The sequence below is a fragment of the Triticum dicoccoides genome, chromosome 2B (assembly GCF_002162155.2).
Source record: "Triticum dicoccoides isolate Atlit2015 ecotype Zavitan chromosome 2B, WEW_v2.0, whole genome shotgun sequence".
In the NCBI taxonomy this organism is placed as follows: Eukaryota; Viridiplantae; Streptophyta; class Magnoliopsida; order Poales; family Poaceae; genus Triticum; species Triticum dicoccoides.
In genome coordinates, this window is record NC_041383.1 from 800,180,776 (window position 1) to 800,200,476 (window position 19,701).

The window sequence follows — 19,701 nt, forward strand, 5'->3', positions numbered from 1 at the left end:
GCCAGCGGTGGGGGCCGTGGCAGCAGCAGCGGCGGCCGAGCCGGCGGCGGAAGAGGCGACGGGTGAGGGTGACGTCGAGCCTGTCGCAGGGTGGGCGGGCGGGGTGCCGGGCTCAACCTCGTATGAGGGAGACGGGGACCCGGGGGCCCGCTCGGACTCGACCTCGTGGGAGGGAGTCATGAAGCCAGGTGGTGGCGGCAGAGGGCGTCGTGCCGGGGGGCCACTGGGGGATGCCGCCGCGCATCGCTCCACGAATGGGGCGCGGGGCCCGGCGCCGAAGGGGCTGAAACCGGAGGAACCTGAAAAAAAGGGAACACCGTCTCGACAAAGTACACATGCCTCGAGGTATACACACGATGAGTGATAGGATCATAGCACCGGTAACCTTTGGTGTTAGGAAGGTAGCCAAGGAAGACGCATGGGACGGATCATGGTGCGAGCTTGTGTGGCGTGGTGGATGCGATGCTAGGGTAACAGAGACACCCGAAGATGCGGAGACCATCATAGGACGGTGGTGTGCCGAAGAGAAGGTGGTGAGGGGCGTAGTTCCACCGAGGGCGACACGGACGAATGTTAACTAAGAGAGTGGCGGTAGCGAGGGTATCGGGCCAAACCGAGCGGGCACGTTAGAGTGAAAGAGTAATGTGCGAACGCAGTCATTAGGAGTGCGGAGAATGCGCTCGGCGCGACCGTTCTGCTGGGAAGTGTAGGGGCAAGTCAGACGGAAGGTGGTGCCGTGAGAGGCAAGAAGTGTGCGAAAAGCAACGTTATCAAACTCTTTTCCGTTATCAGTTTGGAATGCGAGTATGGGGCGACCGAACTGGGTGGTGACATAGGAATAAAAGACATTGAGTGTGGCTAAAGCATCAGATTTACGACGAAGGGGAAAAGTCCACACATAATGAGAATAATCATCTAAAATCACCAAGTAGTATAGATAGCCCGTGTTACTCGCAACGGGAGATGTCCAAACATCGCTATGAAGTAATTGAAACGGAAAAGTAGAGACTGAAGAAGACGCACTAAAGGGAAGACGAACGTGCTTGCCTAAGCGACAAGCCTCACAAGAGTGCTCGTCGAGCTTATCACATGAGAAAGAGAAACTCCTAAGAATTTGACGTAAGACCGTGTGGTTGGGGTGACCCAAGCGAGCGTGCCAAAGGTCAACGCCGGCGGCAAGGGCGACGGGTGTGGATGTGGAGGCGCCAGCGTGCACGGGGTAGAGCTCATCGGGACTGTCACATCGGTGAAGGACCGTCCGGGTAAGGGCGTCTTTCATAGAAAAGCCAGCACCGTCAAATTCAACAGTAAGTGGGTTCTCACGAGTAAGACGACGAACGGAAACTAGGTTCGTGACTAAATCAGGTGAAACAAGAACATTAGACATAGTGATGGGTGTGGAAGTGGAGGGAAAGCTAGTGCTACCAATATGAGTAATAGGTAAGGAGGAGCCATTCCCGACGGTGATACGAGTGGGTGTGTGAACGGGAGTGGAGGAGGTTAGGTTATCGGGATGAGCTGCCATGTGCGCAGTAGCACCTGAGTCCATGTACCAATCGCCTCCACCGACAGTGCTACTTGGCGACGGCGCGGAGTGTTGGGCGGCGAGGAGGGTGGGGTCCCATGGCACAGGTACCGGCAGTGGCGGAAGGCCCCCGTCGGGCGGCGCCGGGACGGGCGGGCCATAACCACCGAGAGGCGGCGGCGCAAGGAGGGCGCCGTAGCCGGCGCCAGTCGGCTGGAAGGGCGCGCCGATGAACGCCTGGTGGCCAGCGGGGAGAGCCTGCTGATAGTGCGGCGCCCCCCGACGTCCTGGGCCTGCTGCTGCTGCAGGCGGCGGCGACCGCCGCCACGCCGGTTGCGTCGGCCCCCTCTCCCTTGCGGGTGCTGCGGGGGAGGCGCTGGTGGCGACAACGGGTAACACCCGGCGGGTGCGGGAGGACGCGACTGGATCGGTGCGGCCGGTGGAGCGGTTCCACCGCAGATGGTAAAGTAGCCCGGAAAGTCCATGTAACGCATCAGAAGCGGCAGGAAGAGGAAGGGGGCGGCGGCGGCGCGCGTGCGAGGAGGCACGACGCGGCAGCGGCGGCGGCGGCGCACGCGAGGAGGCGCTGCACGGCGGCGGCGGCGGTGGCGCGCGCGAGGAGGCGCTGCGCGACGGCGGCGGCGACGGTGGGGAGCGGCGGCGGCGCTCGCGGAGAGGCGCCGCGCGGCGGTGACTGTTAGCCATGCTAAGCTCACGTCATAGGCTAATGTAGTTTTCTGCTTAAAATAAACATTGCATGCCTGCAGATGTGACACTTCCATGCAGCATGCACGTAGTAGATGGAGACGTGCAGTACGCACGATCTCGCTCCGTTCTTTCTGTTATAGTTAACCCGGTCAGCGTAGCGTGCTTGTGCATCTGGAGGTTGCGGGATGGCGCGGCCAATCCGGATCACAGCAGCTGGCCGGGGTAGTTAGTCGTTTCCAATTTTGTATCAGAGAAAAAAAGAAAAGGTAAGAGCAGAAAACGCTGCGCAATTGGTGGCAGCACAAAACTGACTCTCTCTCGTTCGTCTACCTCCGTCTCTCTCTCTCGCTCGACCTCATCTCTGATCGCTCTCGCTAAGTCCGGCAACAACAATTGGCATCAGAGCTGTGGTGTTCGATCCACTCTCCGGTGGCCGGCGGTGTCCGATCCGCGGCGTACCATGTCGGATAGCGAGGAGGAGAAGATGAGCAAGACCGGGACCAAGTCGCCGCCGAAGACGCCGACGTCCAAGGCGCCGATCGCGCGTCTCACCGGCAGCGGCAGCGGCAGCAGCGAACTCCGTGTGGTGGAGCCGTCGTGCGCGAGGAGTCGGGGACGTCCATGATGCTCACCCGTACCAATTACCAGGAGTGGGCGCTTGTGATGCAGGTTAAGCTGCAAGTCGCCCGCGTCTGGACCGCGGTGATCGAGGACGGCGCCGAGGAGAACGACGACCGGCGCGCGCTACAGATCATCCTCACCGGTGTTCCGCCGGAGATGCCGCGTGTGCTGGCTGCGAAGGACACGGCGAAGAAGGCGTGGGAGACCATCAAGACGATGCGGATGGGCAGCGAGCGCGCCCGTGAAGCCAAGGTGCAGGTGCGCCGGCGGGAGTTCGAGGATCTCCGTTTCAAAGACGGGGAGTCCGTCGAGGATTTCGGGCTGCGGCTCTCTGGCCTCGTCGCCGACCTGGAGCTGTATGGCGACCCTGTCACCGAGCACAAGGCAGTCCAGAAGTTTCTCCGAGTGGTGCCGTGGAGGTACCGCCCGATGGCCATGGCGATCGAATCCTTGATCGATCTGAAAACCATGTCCATCGAGGAGCTCGTCGGGCGTTTCTCTGCATGTGAAGGTAATTAGCAAAGGACGCTGAGCTTAGGGGGGAGAAATGTTAGCCATGCTAAGCTCACGTCATAGGCTAATGTAGTTTTCTGCTTAAAATAAACATTGCATGCCTACAGATGTGACACTTCCATGCAGCATGCACGTAGTAGATGGGGACGTGCAGTACGCACGATCTCGCTCCGTTCTTTCTGTTATAGTTAACCCGGTCAGCGTAGTGCGCTTGTGCATCTGGAGGTTGCGGGATGGCGCGGCCAATCCGGATCACAGCGAGCTGGCCGGGGTAGTTAGTCGTTTCCAATTTTGTAACAGAGAAAAAAAGAAAAGGTAAGAGCAGAAAACGCTGCGCAATTGGTGGCAGCACAAAACTGACTCTCTCTCGTTCGTCTACCTCCGTCTCTCTCTCTCGCTCGACCTCATCTCTGATCGCTCTCGCTAAGTCCAGCAACAACAGCGACGACACGAAGATGCAGCGGCGGCAGTGAGAACGGACGCGGCGGCAGCAGGTCACGGGGCGCGGGGCTGGCAGATATGCAGCAGCAGGCGCGTAGCAGTGGGTATAGGGATCGAAGGAAAAACAAATCTGATCAAACTAGTCGCAACAGTACTAGGAGATGACGTGAAGTAGTACTTGATGATGGAATTTGTCTTTGCGTGGAGTAGAACATGGGACGTGCAGCCGCCCAGTACACGGAGAAAGAGCTGAGCGGCGGCGGCTTGGCGGCTAGCAGGAAAGAGAGGCACGGCAGCGGGAAAGCGAGCGCGCGGCTAGTGGCTTGGCGCGATGCGGGCTGACGCGATGCGGCGATGCGGGGCTAGCGAGCTGGCGAGGAAGAGAGGAGCGGCGGCTGGCGCGGGAGACGCACGGGCAGCGGCGGCTGGGTGGCGGCGGCGGTGTGAGGAAGCGCGCGGCGGCGGCGGCGGAAGGCGAGGATTAAAACCTAAAAACTGATAACATAGACAGATGATTTGTAATACGATGTATTAATTAGGGTGCTGGTGCACGCATATATAATACAAGGTAAAGCCTCTATCCCAATTATACAAAACTGGAGGTGGGCCACAACTCCAACACGTGCAGTACAAAATACATACTTAACAATTTTCTCTAGTTAATATAATGTGGATGACAAAAGGAAACAATCATCTCAGAAGGATTTGTTACCAACCATGTTAACCGGTTTTGTCGGCTAGTTTTGCCTCCGATTCAGTTGTAAGACAGTCAGTTTTGGTTTTGCCTCCGGTTGAGTTGACGACCATTGCCATACCTTTGGTGTCAACACAAAGAGCCGTTCGATGTTATGAACAAAAAAAGTGGAACTTTAGTTCAAATATTTGAAACCAGTTTTTAAAATATAAATTTGTTTCTATACTGAACACTCGTTTAATATGAGGCCATATTTCAACTTTGGTATATTCATATTGTCCTATGCCTGAACATCAAATTGAACACTCATTGTATTTTTAACTCTACACACCAGAGTGTGGATATATTTTGTTAAAAATACAATAAACCAATTTACTAAAAATCAAAATTGTCAATCCTGTCTCGATGCGGTTTTGCAAACATGTCTGGTTCCAAACTGACTGACACAGATTAATCACAATTGTACGCAACTTCCATGCAAAAATGAACTGGAGAAGTGGAGCACGTACAGTTCATCGGATTTTGATTTGCCTAACAGAATAATCCACTAGCTTCTATGGCTTACATTTAGCATGGCGCAAACCGCAGACTGAACCTAGCAAACATATGATTACATCCGATTTACAACCGTCGAGTCCAAATGATTTCAACATCTACCAGACTACCACTCTGCCTCCTGCAGTTGGATCTTCTAAAGACTTGTCTGCTGGGTAGGTATATTCAGGCCTTCCTCACATGAAGGAGCATGTGGTACAGACAAGTAGCACCTTCTCTTCTTTCCAGATGGTCACTTCCCTTGGATAATTTTTGCCTGCGGAGGAACTCCCGCATTTCTATGTGGAACTCCCCACTCACTATCAACCACATCTTCTTCGCATCCTCCCACAACAAGAACCCGTTATCCTTTGTGTAGTCACAACATTGGTCAAACATGTCCTGCGCAAATACGCGGCACCCAGATGTAAGTATAGTGGTAATCAGACTACTAGAGTACATGTTTTCAAATGTGTCCAAGCACCGTCCATCCGCAAGGAGCTGGAAGGGTTTGATGGGTGAAGGGTTTATTAATCCAACAGTCCCAACTCAATGGTTGTGGGTCGGTTGGTTTCTAACTTGAGGGTCATTCGACCATTTTTGGTTTTGGGCCTTGTGACGCCATATACCTCGATCGATCTCCAAATATGACATTCGCCGCCGTCACAAAGAGGTCACCCACTAGATTTAGTGAAAGAAAGTGAGCAAGTGTCATCCCAACTAAATTAATTCTCTTGTCATCACATGAATCCGCAACCAAAAGACATGTCACGCCTCTTTTGAAGCATGCCTGATAGAACAAAATTTCACAGAATTTCTTCTTTCAATTGTTATTTTTTTTTCATGTAGTTCCTCTAGTATTTTTGTTGTTTGTGCATGATATAAAGCAATCCATCTCTTATATATGTGAAATACTTTCTATTAGTAATAATATGAAAAAATGCATCTCTTCTAGTGGTGACTATACTAAAAAATGGTGTTCATGTACCTAATGAAAATATATAGTGCATGTAGTACATATCAGGCTCCGTATAATAATCAAAGTATTGGTACCATGGTCGCATGGTCATAAGCAATTTATATCCAATACTAGACGGATGGATACCTTGGATCTCAGCCGATGGAAAACTTACTGCATACTGCAAACCCTGGGCGCCTCGGGCACAACAAACTGTGTCCACAACATATAAGGATACAAGTATCATGTAACCACAAATAAACGTTCTAAATAGTAGTTTTCTGTCATATGGTGTTCTAACTTTTAGTTTTAAGTTTCTAAATCAGTTCACAAATATCTTTAATGATTTATTAGTACGTCAGCTAGCCCATGTAGTTGCACAGGTTGATAATTTGTGTCATTCGAAGACTGAATAGTACGTGGAGGATCTCCTCCTGCTGCTCCTGCTGCTGCTTGAGGGCCTTGCGGAGGATCTTGGCACTGATGGAGGAGGGCATGAACTCCTCCTCCTCGGCCTGGTGGCGTTTGGCGGCGCCGGAGCGATGACGCTTCCCGGCGTCGGCCACCTCGTCGGCGTCGGCGCCGAGCGGCTGCCCTTGGGCTGCTTCTTGGAGGACTTGTGCTTCTTGCCGGTCATGGACGCTGGCTCGGGCCTCGGTGTTGGTCTGCCGAGTAGGAGGCGGGGCGGCGGGGGGCGGAGGTGGGGAGGGAGACGGCGGCGCTGCGTAGTAAAACCCTAGAGGAGGAAGGAGGATGGCGGATTGGCGCGTTTTGTTTCTGTGGACTTGTGGAGGCCTCGCTCGTCATTGTTGGGCCTGCTTGCTTCTTCTCCTTGCTTAAGGGGCCGGCCTATCATGTCATACTCAGGAGACTGGCTGAACAATGCCTCAGATTTTTTTTGAATGATTTGAAGATTGCTCGAACAATGCAGCTATTTTTGAAAAGGGAAAACAGAATACAGAGGTACACTCCGCCAATCCACGAGCGTGTTAAGATCATATTTCAGTTACTTGTTATAGTTGCTTTTAGCTAATTCAAGTTTGGCATCAATAATCTTTGCCATCCGAGTATATTTTGTCTTGGAAGTCAGTAAATTCCAATGAGTCAACAGTTGATAAAAGTGATAGACAAAACTGGGAGAAGCTCATCCACTATATATGCTTTATTCCGTCAGTTCACATTGTAAAAAAGGGTACTTATGATTTCTTATTGTCTTGATTCAAATGTTGTTCTATATATCCCATTGACACTTTTATAAATCCAATGTCGGTGTTTCTCCAAAAAGAAAACAAATGATTGCTTGTTATGCCTTCAAATATAATGAACCTTGAGTATATATGCAAGTAGCCGCCTTCTTCGTCATGTAATTGCCTTATTTTTGAAATATATAATTGCATATTTGAGTCAGATCTATATTATCTAGGTAGATGACTAGGATCTCTCTAGAAGTGCCAACTAGAAAACAAACCGACATTATGAGAGAAAAGGTCTACTTATTATTTTCAATTATAAAAAATATGACTAATAAGGCAGATTCCTTCAAATATTCCAAATACTCTGTTGATGATTTTTTATCAATCCAACAGTCCCAACATCAATCACTATTGATCGGTAGGTTTCTAACTTGAGGGTCGTTGTGATCCATTTTTGGTTTTGGGCCTTGTGATGCCATGCCTCGATAGGTCTCCAAATATGAAATTCGCTGCCGTCACAAAGAGGTTATTCACTAGATTTAGTGAAAGATGGTGAGCAAGTGTCATCCCAACTGAACAAATTCTGTTGTCATTACATGAATCTGCAACCAAAAGACATGTCACACCTCTTTTGAAGCATGCATGATAAAACAAAATTTCATAGAATTTCTTCTTTCAAATGTTAATTGTTTGTCATGTAGTTACTCTAGTCGTTTGTTTGTTTGTGCATCATATCAAACAGTCCATCTCTTATATATGTGAAAACTTTCTATTAGTAATAATACTAAAAAAAATGGATCTCTTCCAGTGGTAACTATACTAAAAAATTGCGTTCATGTACCCAGTGAAAATATATAGTGCAAGTAGTACATATCAGCCTTCGTATAACAATCGAATTATTGGCACCATGGCCGCAAGGTAATAAGCAATTTATATCCAAGGCTATGCGGATGGATACCTTGGATCTCAGCCGACGGAAAACTTACTGCATACTGCAAACCCTGCGCTTCGGGCACAACAAACTGTGTCCACAACAACTAAGGATACGTGTATCACGTAACCACAAATACACGTTCTGAATAGTAGTTTTCCGTCATATGGTGTTCTAAGTTTTAGTTTTAAGTTTCTAAATATGTTCACCAAATATTTTTAATGATTTATAGTATGTCAGCTACCCCATGCAGATGCACGGGATGATAACTAGTGCCATTCTAAGACTAAATAGCACCACAGTACCGGCCATGGATGGATGTAGTGAACTATGCATGTATTTTAGGCTGATGTGATTACTACCTCCTACGGTTGTATGTTGATGGGGTTAACACGCCACAAGAGATTTTGGTATAGATAATAGAGTATTGAGCGCATGCCTTTTACACATGTAATTTAAAGTAAATAAAATATAATACACACTTGTAGGTTCAACGGAAATTAGAAATCTCTCCGCGTAATAATAGTACAAAGCCCTTGATTATAGTATAATAGTACATCTCTCTCCGGGGCACATATGAACCTTAAAATAAACATAAATTTACTTGTCTAAAAGCTAGATAGAAAGGTGACACAATGGATATATTTCTCAAAGAATCAACCTTCTAGCATGCTTGCCATGGTAAACTACGCGGAAAAGATGATTTAACTTGACATAGAGTCCATCGTAGATTTGATGTCATTAGCGATATTCTTGGCATCTGTTGCAATACCAGCTAATCCTCACCTCGCCAACCCAGCACAGTAGAGCCCATTTTCACCTTTCCAATGATTTGGATATTTTTGGATGGGCAGTCCGTTGCCATTTAACATGCTCTCGCCATTCTGGAGTAAAAACACATAGACCTTGTTAGCAGATTTAATAATGGTTACACCAAGAAAACAAACTCAGACATGTTCAAACACAAGCAATATTACCTTGAGCCACATATTGTCGTGCTTTTGTATCCAGTTGCAAACACAGTTGCATCAAATGACATTCTTTTACTGCATTGAAATTTAACTATGTTGCCCTTGATCTTACTAATGCTCCCTTGAACCTTTAGAAGATAAAAATACATTGATAACTTGGCATATCAAATCAACATATGTTATAAATTTCTGTCATGTCAAGGATATACTTACTTTAATGATGCCTTTTTTGACCAATCCAACAGTCCCAACATTAATTACTGCAGATCGGCCTGTTTCTGATTTGAGGGTCATTGGACCCATTTTGGGCCTTGTGATGGAATGTCGTGACAGGTCTCCAAATATTAAATGCGCTGCCATCACAAGGAGTTTATCCACTAGATTCAATGGAAGACGGTGAGCAAGTGTCATCCCCAAACGAATTAATTCCTTTGACATTACATGAATCTGCAACAACAAAACATATCACACCTCTTTTGAAGTATGCATGATAAATAAATTTTCATAGAATTTCTTCTTTCAAGAAATAAATTTTTGTCATGTGGTTCCTCTAGTCTTTCAGTTGTTTGTGTGTGATATAAAACAGTCCATCTCTTTTTCTATGTGAAATACTTCCTATTAGTAAAACACTAAAAATTGCATCTCTTCTCTTAATAATTATACTATGAACAGTTCATGCACCCAGTGAAAATATATAGTGCACGTACGTACCGGGCTTCGTATAACAATCGATGTGTTGGCACCATGGGTCGCAAGGTCATAAGCAATTTCCATCCCGGAGTTGCCAGATCCAATGACCAATACATTCTTGCCAGAGTAGCTCTTGCCTGACTTGTAGCTTGAGGAGTGGATAACATCACCTGGAAAGTTCTCCAGTCTAGGAACATTGGAATATTCTCTGCACTATGCTCACCACTTGCCACAACAAGAAACTTCGCCGTGAACTTGACTGTGGTGCACTTTGACATGTCCTTTGCCACAATGGACCAACATTTTTCATCATTGTCATATGTGGGTGACTCCACGCTGGTGAGATACTTTGGTTGAATGTTGAAACGCTCAACAATGTCATCCAAGTACTTCACAAACAAGGTTGTTGGTATGTATGTTGGTGCATCTACAGGGTATGACATGTGTGGCAACTCACAGAACTCCTATGCGAGATGCAGCTTGAGGCGATCATACGTGCGGTTTTGCCAGAGTGACGCGCTACAGCTCTCGCACTCGACGATGGCATAAGGAATTGAGAATTGGCTAAGGCATGCTGCCGTTGCGAGGCATGCTGGCCCAGTACCAACAATCAACACTGTAACACTCTCCATTTCAAAGAGAAGACTTGACAAAGTTGTGGGATAAGTACGGTGGTAGTCCAGTGTTTCTGTGTATGCTCGATGAACTTTGGATGACATGCTCGTGTATGGGGGCATATATATACTGGTATCCTTCATGGGCTAATCTGTTTTATGGATCGAGGGATGAAAAAGGTAAATATTTATTGAGGCCTAATCCTAGTGTGTAGGAGTATTTCCATCTAAAAATGGAGCCGTTGTTGGTTGTGAAAGCGTGTACTGATACAAAATAGGTAGGAAACACACTGTTGATCGATTGTTGGTATTGGAAACTTATCGACCATCTTTTTTATGTGTAGATTAAAGATTCTTCATGTTTCTTTCCTTTCGCATCATCACCAATGACAATTACTACTCTAATAATATTCAAGTGTTTCTTCCTCTTTGTATAAGATATAGGATATGATAAGGATAAGTCCGATTTCCAAACACACATTTATAGGCAAAGTCCTATTTCATTTTCTTTAGTTAATATAATGTGGATGACAAAAAGAAACAATCATCTCAGAAGGATTTGTTACCAACCATGTTAACCGGTTTTGTCGGCCAGTTTTGCCTCCGGTTCAGTTGTAAGACGGTCAGTTTTGGTTTTGCCTCCGGTTGAGTTGACGACCATTGCCATACCTTTGGTGTCAGCACAACGAGCCATTCGATGTTGTGTACAAAAAAAGTGGAACTTTAGTTCAAATATTTGAAACCAGTTTTTTAAATATAAATTTGTTTCTATACTGAACACTAGTTTAATGTGAGGCCATATTTCAACTTTGGTATATTCATATTGTCCTATGCCTAAACATCAAATTGAACGCTCATTGTATTTTTAACTCTACACACCAGAGTGTGGATATATTTTGTTAAAAAGATAATAAACCAATTTACTGAAAATCAAAATTGTCAATCCTGACACGATGCGGTTTTGCAAACTTGTCTGGTTCCAAACTGATTGACACAGATTAATCACAATTGTACGCAACTTCCATGCAAAACTGAACTGGAGAAGTGGAGCACGTACAGTTCATCGGATTTTGATTTGCCTAACAGAATAATCCACTACCTTCTGTGACTTACATTTGGCACGGCGCAAACTGCAGACTGAACCTATCAAACAAATGATTACATTCGATTTACAACCGTCGAGTCCAAATGATTTCAACATCTACCAGACTACCACTCTGCCTCCTGCAGTTGGATCTTCTAAAGACCTGTCTGCTGGGTTGGTATATTCAGGCCTTCCTCACATGAAGGAGCATGTGGTACAGACAAGTAGCCTCTTCTCTTCTTTCCAGATGGTCACTTCCCTTGGATCATTTTTGCCTGCGGAGGAACTCCCGCATTTCTCTGTGGAACTCCCCACTCACTATCAACCGCATCTTCTTCGCGTCCTCCCACAACAAGTACCTGTTATCCCTTGCGTGGTCACAACATTGGTCAAACATGTCCTGCGCAAATAAGCGGCACCCAAATGTAAGTATAGTGGTAATCAGACTACTAGAGTACAGGTTTTCAAATGTGTCCAAGCACCGTCCATCCGCAAGGAGCTGGAAGGGTTTGATGGGTGAAGGGTTTATTAATCCAACAGTCACAACTCAATGGTTGTGGGTCGGTTGGTTTCTAACTTGAGGGTCATTCGACCATTTTTGGTTTTGGGCCTTGTGACGCCATATACCTCGATCGATCTCCAAATATGACATTCGCACCGTCACAAAGAGGTTACCCACTAGATTTTGTGAAAGAAAGTGAGAAAGAGTCATCCCAACTAAATTAATTCTCTTGTCATCACATGAATCTGCAACCAAAAGACATGTCACACCTCTTTTTAAGGATGCCTGATAGAACAAAATTTCATAGAATTTCTTCTTTCAATTTTTATTTTTTTGTCATGTAGTTCCTCTAGTCTTTTTGTTGTTTGTGCGTGATATAAAACCGTCCATCTCTTATATATGTGAAATACTTTCTATTAGTAATAATACTGAAAAAATGCATCTCTTCTAGTGGTGACTATACTAAAAAAAGGTGTTCATGTACCTAATGAAAATATATAGTGCATGTATTACATATCAGGCTCCGTATAATAATCGAAGTATTGGGACCATGGTCGCAAGGTCATAAGCAATTTATATCCAAGACTAGACGGATGGATACCTTGGATCTCAGCCAATGGAAAACATACTGCATATTGCAAACCCTGGGCGCCTCGGGCACAACAAACTGTGTCCACAACATATAAGGATACAATTATCATGTAACCACAAATACACGTTCTAAATAGTAGTTTTCCGTCATATGGTGTTCTAAATTTTAGTTTTAAGTTTCTAAATCAGTTCACAAATATTTTAAATGATTTATTAGTACGTCAGCTAGCCCATGTAGTTGCACAGGTTGATAATTTGTGCCATTCGAAGACTGAATAGTATGTGGGGGATCTCCTCCTACTGCTGCTTGAGGGCCTTGCGGAGGATCTTGACGCTGATGGAGGAGGGCACGAACTCCTCCTCCTCGGCCTGGTGGCGCTTGGCGGCGCCAGAGCGATGACGCTTCCCGGCGTCGGCCACCGCGACGGCATCGGCGCCGAGCGTCTGCCCTTGGGCTACTTCTTGGAGGACTTGTGCTTCTTGCCGGTCATGGCCGCTGGCTCGGGCCTCGGTGGTGGTCTGCTGGGTAGGAGGCGGGGCGGCGGGGGACAGAGGTGGAGAGGGAGACTGCGGCGCTGCATAGTAAAACCCTAGAGGAGGAAGGAGGATGGCAGATTGGCGGGTTTTGTTTCTGTGGACTTGTGGAGGCCTCGCTCGTCATTGCTGGGCCTGCTTGCTTCTTCTCCTTGCTTAAGGGGCTAACCTATCATGTCATACTCAGGAGGCTGGCCGAACAGTGCCTCAGATTTTTTTTGAATGATTTGAAGATTGCTCGAACAATGCATCAGTTAAATGTGCTATTTTTGAAAAGGGAAAACAGAATACAGAGGTACACTCCGCCAATCCATGAGCGTGTTAAGATCATATTTCAGTTACTGTTATAGTTGCTTTTAGCTAATTCAAGTTTGGCATCAGCAATCTTTGCCATCCGAGTATATTTTGTCTTGGAAGTCAGTAAATTCCAATGAGTCAACAGTTGATAAAAGTGATAGACAAAACTGGGAGAAGCTCATCCACTATATATGCTTTATTCCGTCAGTTCACATTGTAAAAAAGGGTACTTAGGATTTCTTATTGTCTTGATGCAAATGATGTTCTATATATCCCATTGACACTTTTATAAATCCAATGACGGTGTTTCTCCAAAAAGAAAACAAATGATTGCTTGTTATGCCTTCAAATATAATGAACCTTCAGTATATACGCAAGTAGCCGCCTTCTTCGTCATGCAAGTGCCTTATTTTTGAAATATATAATTGTGTGTTTGAGTCAGATCTATATTATCTTGGTAGATGACTAGGATCTCTCTAGAAGTGCCAACTAGAAAACAAACCGACATTATGAGAGAACAGGTCTACTTATTATTTTCAACTATAAAAAATATGACTAATAAGGCAGATTCCTCCAAATATTCCAAATACTCTGCTGATGATTCTTTTTATTAATCCAACAGTCCCAACATCAATCACTATGGATCGGTAGGTTTCTAACTTGTGGGTCGTTGTGATCCATTTTTAGTTTTGGGCCTTGTGATGCCATGCCTCGATAGGTCTCCAAATATGAAATTCACTGCCATCACAAAGAGGTTATTCACTAGATTTAGTGAAAGATGGTGAGCAAGTGTCATCCCAACTGAATAAATTCTGTTGTCATTACATGAATCTGCAAGCAAAAGACATGTCACACCTCTTCTGAAGCATGCATCATAAAAAAATTCATAGAATTTCTTCTTTCAAATGTTAATTGTTTGTCATGTAGTTCCTCTAGTCGTTTGTTTGTTTGTGCGTCATATCAAACGGTCCATCTCTTATATATGTGAAAACTTTCTATTAGTAATAATAATAAAAAAATGGATCTCTTCCAGTGGTAACTTTACTAAAAAATTGCGTTCATGTACCCAGTGAAAATATATAGTGCAAGTAGTACATATCAGCCTTCGTATACCAATCGAATTATTGGCACCATGGTCGCAAGGTAATAAGAAATTTATATCCAAGGATATGCGGATGGATACCTTGGATCTCAGCCGATGGAAAACTTATAGCATACTGCAAACCCTGTGCTTCGGGCACAACAAACTGTGTCCAAAAGAGCTAAGGATACGTGTAACACGTAACCACAAATACACGTTCTAAATAGTAGTTTTCCGTCATATGGTGTTCTAAGTTTTACTTTTAAGTTTCTAAATATGTTCACAAATATTTTTAATGATTTATAGTATGTCAGCTACCCCATGCAGATGCACGGGATGATAACTAGTGCCATTCTAAGACTAAATAGCACTACAGTACCGGCCATGGATGTAGTGAACTATGCATTTATTTTAGGCTGATGTGATTACTACCTCTACAGTTGTATGTTGATGGGGTAAACACGCCACAAGAGATTTTGGTATAGATAATAGAGTATTGAGCGCATGCCTTTTGCACATGTAATTTCAAGTCAATAAAATATAATACACACTTGTAGGTTCAACCAAAATTAGAAATCTCTCCGCGTAATAATAGTACAAAGCCCTTGATTATAGTATAATAGTACATCTCTCTCCGGGGCACATATGAACCTTAAAATAAACATAAATTTACTTGTCTAAAAGCTAGATACAAAGGTGACACAATGGATATATTTCTCAAAGAATCAACCTTCTAGCATGCTTGCCATGGTAAACTACATGTAAAAGATGATTTATCTTGACATAGAGTCCGTCACAGATTTGATGTCATTAGCGATATTCTTGGCATCTGTTGCAATGCCAGCTAATCCTCTCCTCACCAACCCAGCACAGTAGAGCCCATTTTCACCTTTCCAATGATTCGGATATTTTTGGATGGGCAGTCCGTTGCCATTTAACATGCTCTCACCATTCTGGATTAAAAACACATAGACCTTGTTAGCAGATTTAATAATGGTTACACCAAGAAAACAAACTCAGACATGTTCAAACACAAGCTATATTACCTTGAGACACATATTTGTCGTGCTTTTGTATCCAGTTGCAAACACAATTGCATCAAATGACATTCTTTTACTGCATTGAAATTTAACTATGTTGCCCTTGATCTTACTAATGCTCCCTTGAACCTTTAGGAGATAAAAATACATTGATAACTTGGCATATCGAATCAACATATGTTATAAATTTGTGTCATGTCAAGGATATACTTACTTTGATGATGCCTTTTTTGATCAATCCAACAGTCCCAACATCAATTACTGCAGAACAGCCTGTTTCTGATTTGAGGGTCATTGGACCCATTTTTGGCCTTGTGATGCCATGCTGTGACAGGTTTCCAAATATTAAATATGCTGCCATCACAAGGAGTTTATCCACTAGATTCAATGGAAGACGGTGAGAAAGTGTCATCCCCAAACGAATTAATTCCTTTGTCATTACATGAATCTGCAACAACAAAACATGTCACACCTCTTTTCAAGTATGCATGATAAATAAATTTTCATAGAATTTCTTCTTTCAAGAAATAAATTTTTGTCATGTGGTTCCTCTTGTCTTTCTGTTGTTTGTGTGTGATATAAAACAATCCATCTCTTTTTCTATGTGAAATACTTCCTATTAGTAAAACACTAAAAATTGCATCTCTTCTCTTAATAACTATACTAAGAATTTGCGTTCATGCACCCAGTGAAAATATATAGTGCACGTACGTACCGGGCTTCGTATAACAATGGAGGTGTTGGCACCATGTGTCGCAAGGTCATAGGCAATTTCCATCCCGGAGTTGCCAGATCCAATGACCAATACATTAATGCCAGAGTAGCGCTTGCCTGACTTGTAGCTTGAGGAGTGGATAACATCACCTGGAAAGTTTTCCAGTCCAGGGAACATTGGAATATACTCTGCACTATTCTCACCACTTGCCACAACAAGAAACTTTGCCGTGAACTTGACTGTGGTGCACTTTGACATGTCCTTTGCCACAATGGACCAACATTTTTCATCATTGTCATATGTGGATGACTCCACGCTGGTGAGATACTTTGGTTGAATGTTGAAACGCTCAACATAGTCATCCAAGTACTTCACAAACAAGATTTTTGGTATGTATGTTGGTGCATCTACAGGATATGACATGTGTGGCAACTCACAGAACTCCTTTGCGAGATGCAGTTTGAGGCAATCATACGCGCGGTTGCGCCAGAGTGACGCGCTATAGCTCTCGCGCTCGATGATGGCATAAGGAATTGAGAATTGGCTAAGGCATGCTGCCGTTGCGAGGCCTGCTGGCCCAACACCAACAATCAACACTGTAACACCCTCCATTTCAAAGAGAAGACTTGACAAAGTTGTGGGATAAGTTCGGTGGTAGTCCAGTGTTTGTGTGTTTGCTCGATGAACTTTGGAGGACATGCTCGTGTATGGGGGCATATATATAATGGCATCCTTCATGGGCCAATCTGTTTTATGGATTGAGCGATGAAAAAGGTAAATATTTATTGAGGCCTAATCGTAGTGTGTAGGAGTATTTCCATCTAAAAATGGAGCCGTTGTTGGTTGTGAAAGCGTGTACTGATATAAAATAGGTAGGAAACCCGCCTTTGATCGACTGTTGGTATTGGAAACTTATCGACCATCTTTTTTATGTGTAGATTAAAGATTCTTCATGTTTCTTTCCTTTCGCATCGTCTCCTATGACAATTACTACTCTAATAATATTCAAGTGTTTCTTCCCCTTTGTATACGATATAGGATATGATAAGGATAAGTCTGATTTCCAAACACACATTTATAGGCAAAGTCTTATTTCATTTTCTCTAGTTAATATAATGTGGATGACAAAAGGAAACAATCATCTCAGAAGGATTTGTTGCCAACCATGTTAACCGGTTTTGTCGGCTAGTTTTGCCTCTGGTTCAGTTGTAAGACGGTCGGTTTTGGTTTTGCCTCCGGTTGAGTTGACGACCATTGCGATACCTTTGGTGTCAACACAAAGAGTCGTTCGATGTTGTGAACAAAAAAAGTGGAACTTTAGTTCAAATATTTGAAACCAGTTTTTTAAATATAAATTTGTTTCTATACTGAACACTCGTTTAATGTGAGGCCATATTTCAACTTTGGTATATTCATAGTGTCCTATGCCTGAACATCAAATTGAACGCTCATTGTATTTTTAACTCTACAAACCAGAGTGTGGATATATTTTGTTAAAAAGATAATAAACCAATTTACTGAAAATCGAAATTGTCAGTCCTGTCTCGATGCGGTTTTGCAAACTTGTCTAGTTCCAAACTGATTGACACAGATTAATCACAATTGTACGCAACTTCCATGCAAAACTGAACTGGAGAAGTGGAGCACGTACAGTTCATCGGATTTTGATTTGCCTAACAGAATAATCCACTACATTCTGTGACTTACATTTGGCATGGCGCAAACTGCAGACTGAACCTATCAAACATATGATTACATTCGATTTACAACCGTTGAGTCCAAATGATTTCAACATCTACCAGACTACCACTCTGCCTCCTGCAGTTGGATCTTCTAAAGACCTGTCTGTTGGATTGGTATATTCAGGCAAGTAGCATCTTCTCTTCTTTCCAGATGGTCACTTCCCTTGGATCATTTTTGCCTGCGGAGGAACTCCCGCATTTCTATGTGGAACTCCCACTCACTATCAACCGCATCTTCTTCGCGTCCTCCCACAACAAGTACCCGTTATCCCTTGCGTGGTCACATAATTGGTCAAACATGTCCTGCGCAAATAAGCTGCACCCAAATGTAAGTATAGTGGTAATCAGACTACTAGAGTACAGGTTTTCAAATGTGTCCAAGCACCGTCCATCCGCAAGGAGACTGAAGGGTTTGATGGGTGAAGGCTTTATTAATCCAACAGTCACAACTCATTGGTTGTGGGTCGATTGGTTTCTAACTTGAGGGTCATTCGACCATTTTTGGTTTTGGGCCTTGTGACGCCATATACCTCGATCGATCTCCAAATATGACATTCGCCGCCGTCACAAAGAGGTCACCCACTAGATTTAGTGAAAGAAAGTGAGCAAGTGCCATCCCAACTAAATTAATTCTCTTGTCATCACATGAATCTGCAACCAAAAGACATGTCACGCCTCTTTTGAAGCATGCCTGATAGAACAAAATTTCATAGAATTTCTTCTTTCAATTGTTATTTTTTTGTTGTGCGTGATATAAAACAGTCCATCTCTTATATATGTGAAATACTTTCTATTAGTAATAATACTGAAAAAATGCATCTCTTCTAGTGGTGACTATACTAAAAAATGGTGTTCATGTACCTAATGAAAATATATAGTGCATGTAGTACATATCAGGCTCCGTATAATAATCGAAGTATTGGCACCATGGTCGCAAGGTCATAAGCAATTTATATCCAAGACTAGAAGGATGGATACCTTGGATCTCAGCCGATGGAAAACTTACAGCATACTGCAAACCCTGGGCGCCTCGGGCACAACAAACTGTGTCCACAACATATAAGGATACAAGTACATGTAACCACAAATACACGTTTAAATAGTAGTTTTGTGTCATATGGTGTTCTAACTTTTAGTTTTAAGTTTCTAAATCAGTTCACAAATATTTTTAATGATTTATTTGTACGTCAGCTAGCCCATGTAGTTGCACAGGATGATAATTTGTGCCATTCGAAGACTGAATAATACGTGGAGGATCTCCTCCTACTGCTCCTGCTGCTGCTTGAGGGCGTCGCAGAGGATCTTGACGCTTATGGAGGAGGGCATGAACTCCTCCTCCTCGGCCCGGTGGCGCTTGGCGGCGCCAGAGCGACGACGCTTCCCTGCGTCGGCCACTGCGTCAGCATCGGCGCCGAGCGGCTCCCCTTGGGCTGCTTCTTGGAGGACTTTTGCTTCTTGCCGGTCATGGCCGCTGGCTCTGGCCTCGGTGGTGGTCTGCTGGGTAGGAGGCGGGGCGGCGGGGGACAGAGGTGGGGAGGGAGACGGCGGCGCTGCGTAGTAAAACCCTAGAGGAGGAAGGAGGATGGCGGATTGGCTGGTTTTGTTTGTGTGGACTTGTGGAGGCCGCGCTCGTCATTGCTGGGCTTGCTTGCTTCTTCTCCTTGCTTAAGGGGCCTACCTATCATGTCATACTCAGGAGGCTGGCCGAAAAATGCCTCAGAT

At 44.7% G+C, this 19,701-nt stretch overlaps 1 protein-coding gene and 1 pseudogene across 1 annotated transcript; both read right to left on the reverse strand.

The window, feature by feature from the left end:
* Positions 1–8,822: 8,822 nt before the first annotated feature.
* LOC119368887 lies at positions 8,823–10,411 on the reverse strand (annotated as a pseudogene).
* Positions 10,412–15,255: 4,844 nt separating this feature from the next.
* On the reverse strand, positions 15,256–16,936 carry LOC119361491 (probable indole-3-pyruvate monooxygenase YUCCA10). Its single transcript, XM_037626670.1, has 4 exons — positions 16,238–16,936; positions 15,737–15,970; positions 15,529–15,651; positions 15,256–15,435 (listed from the first exon to the last, which is right to left on the reverse strand). The coding sequence occupies exons 1-4, from the start codon at positions 16,934–16,936 to the stop codon at positions 15,256–15,258; spliced, it is 1,236 nt and encodes a 411-aa protein (XP_037482567.1).
* Between the last annotated feature and the right edge of the window lie 2,765 nt (positions 16,937–19,701).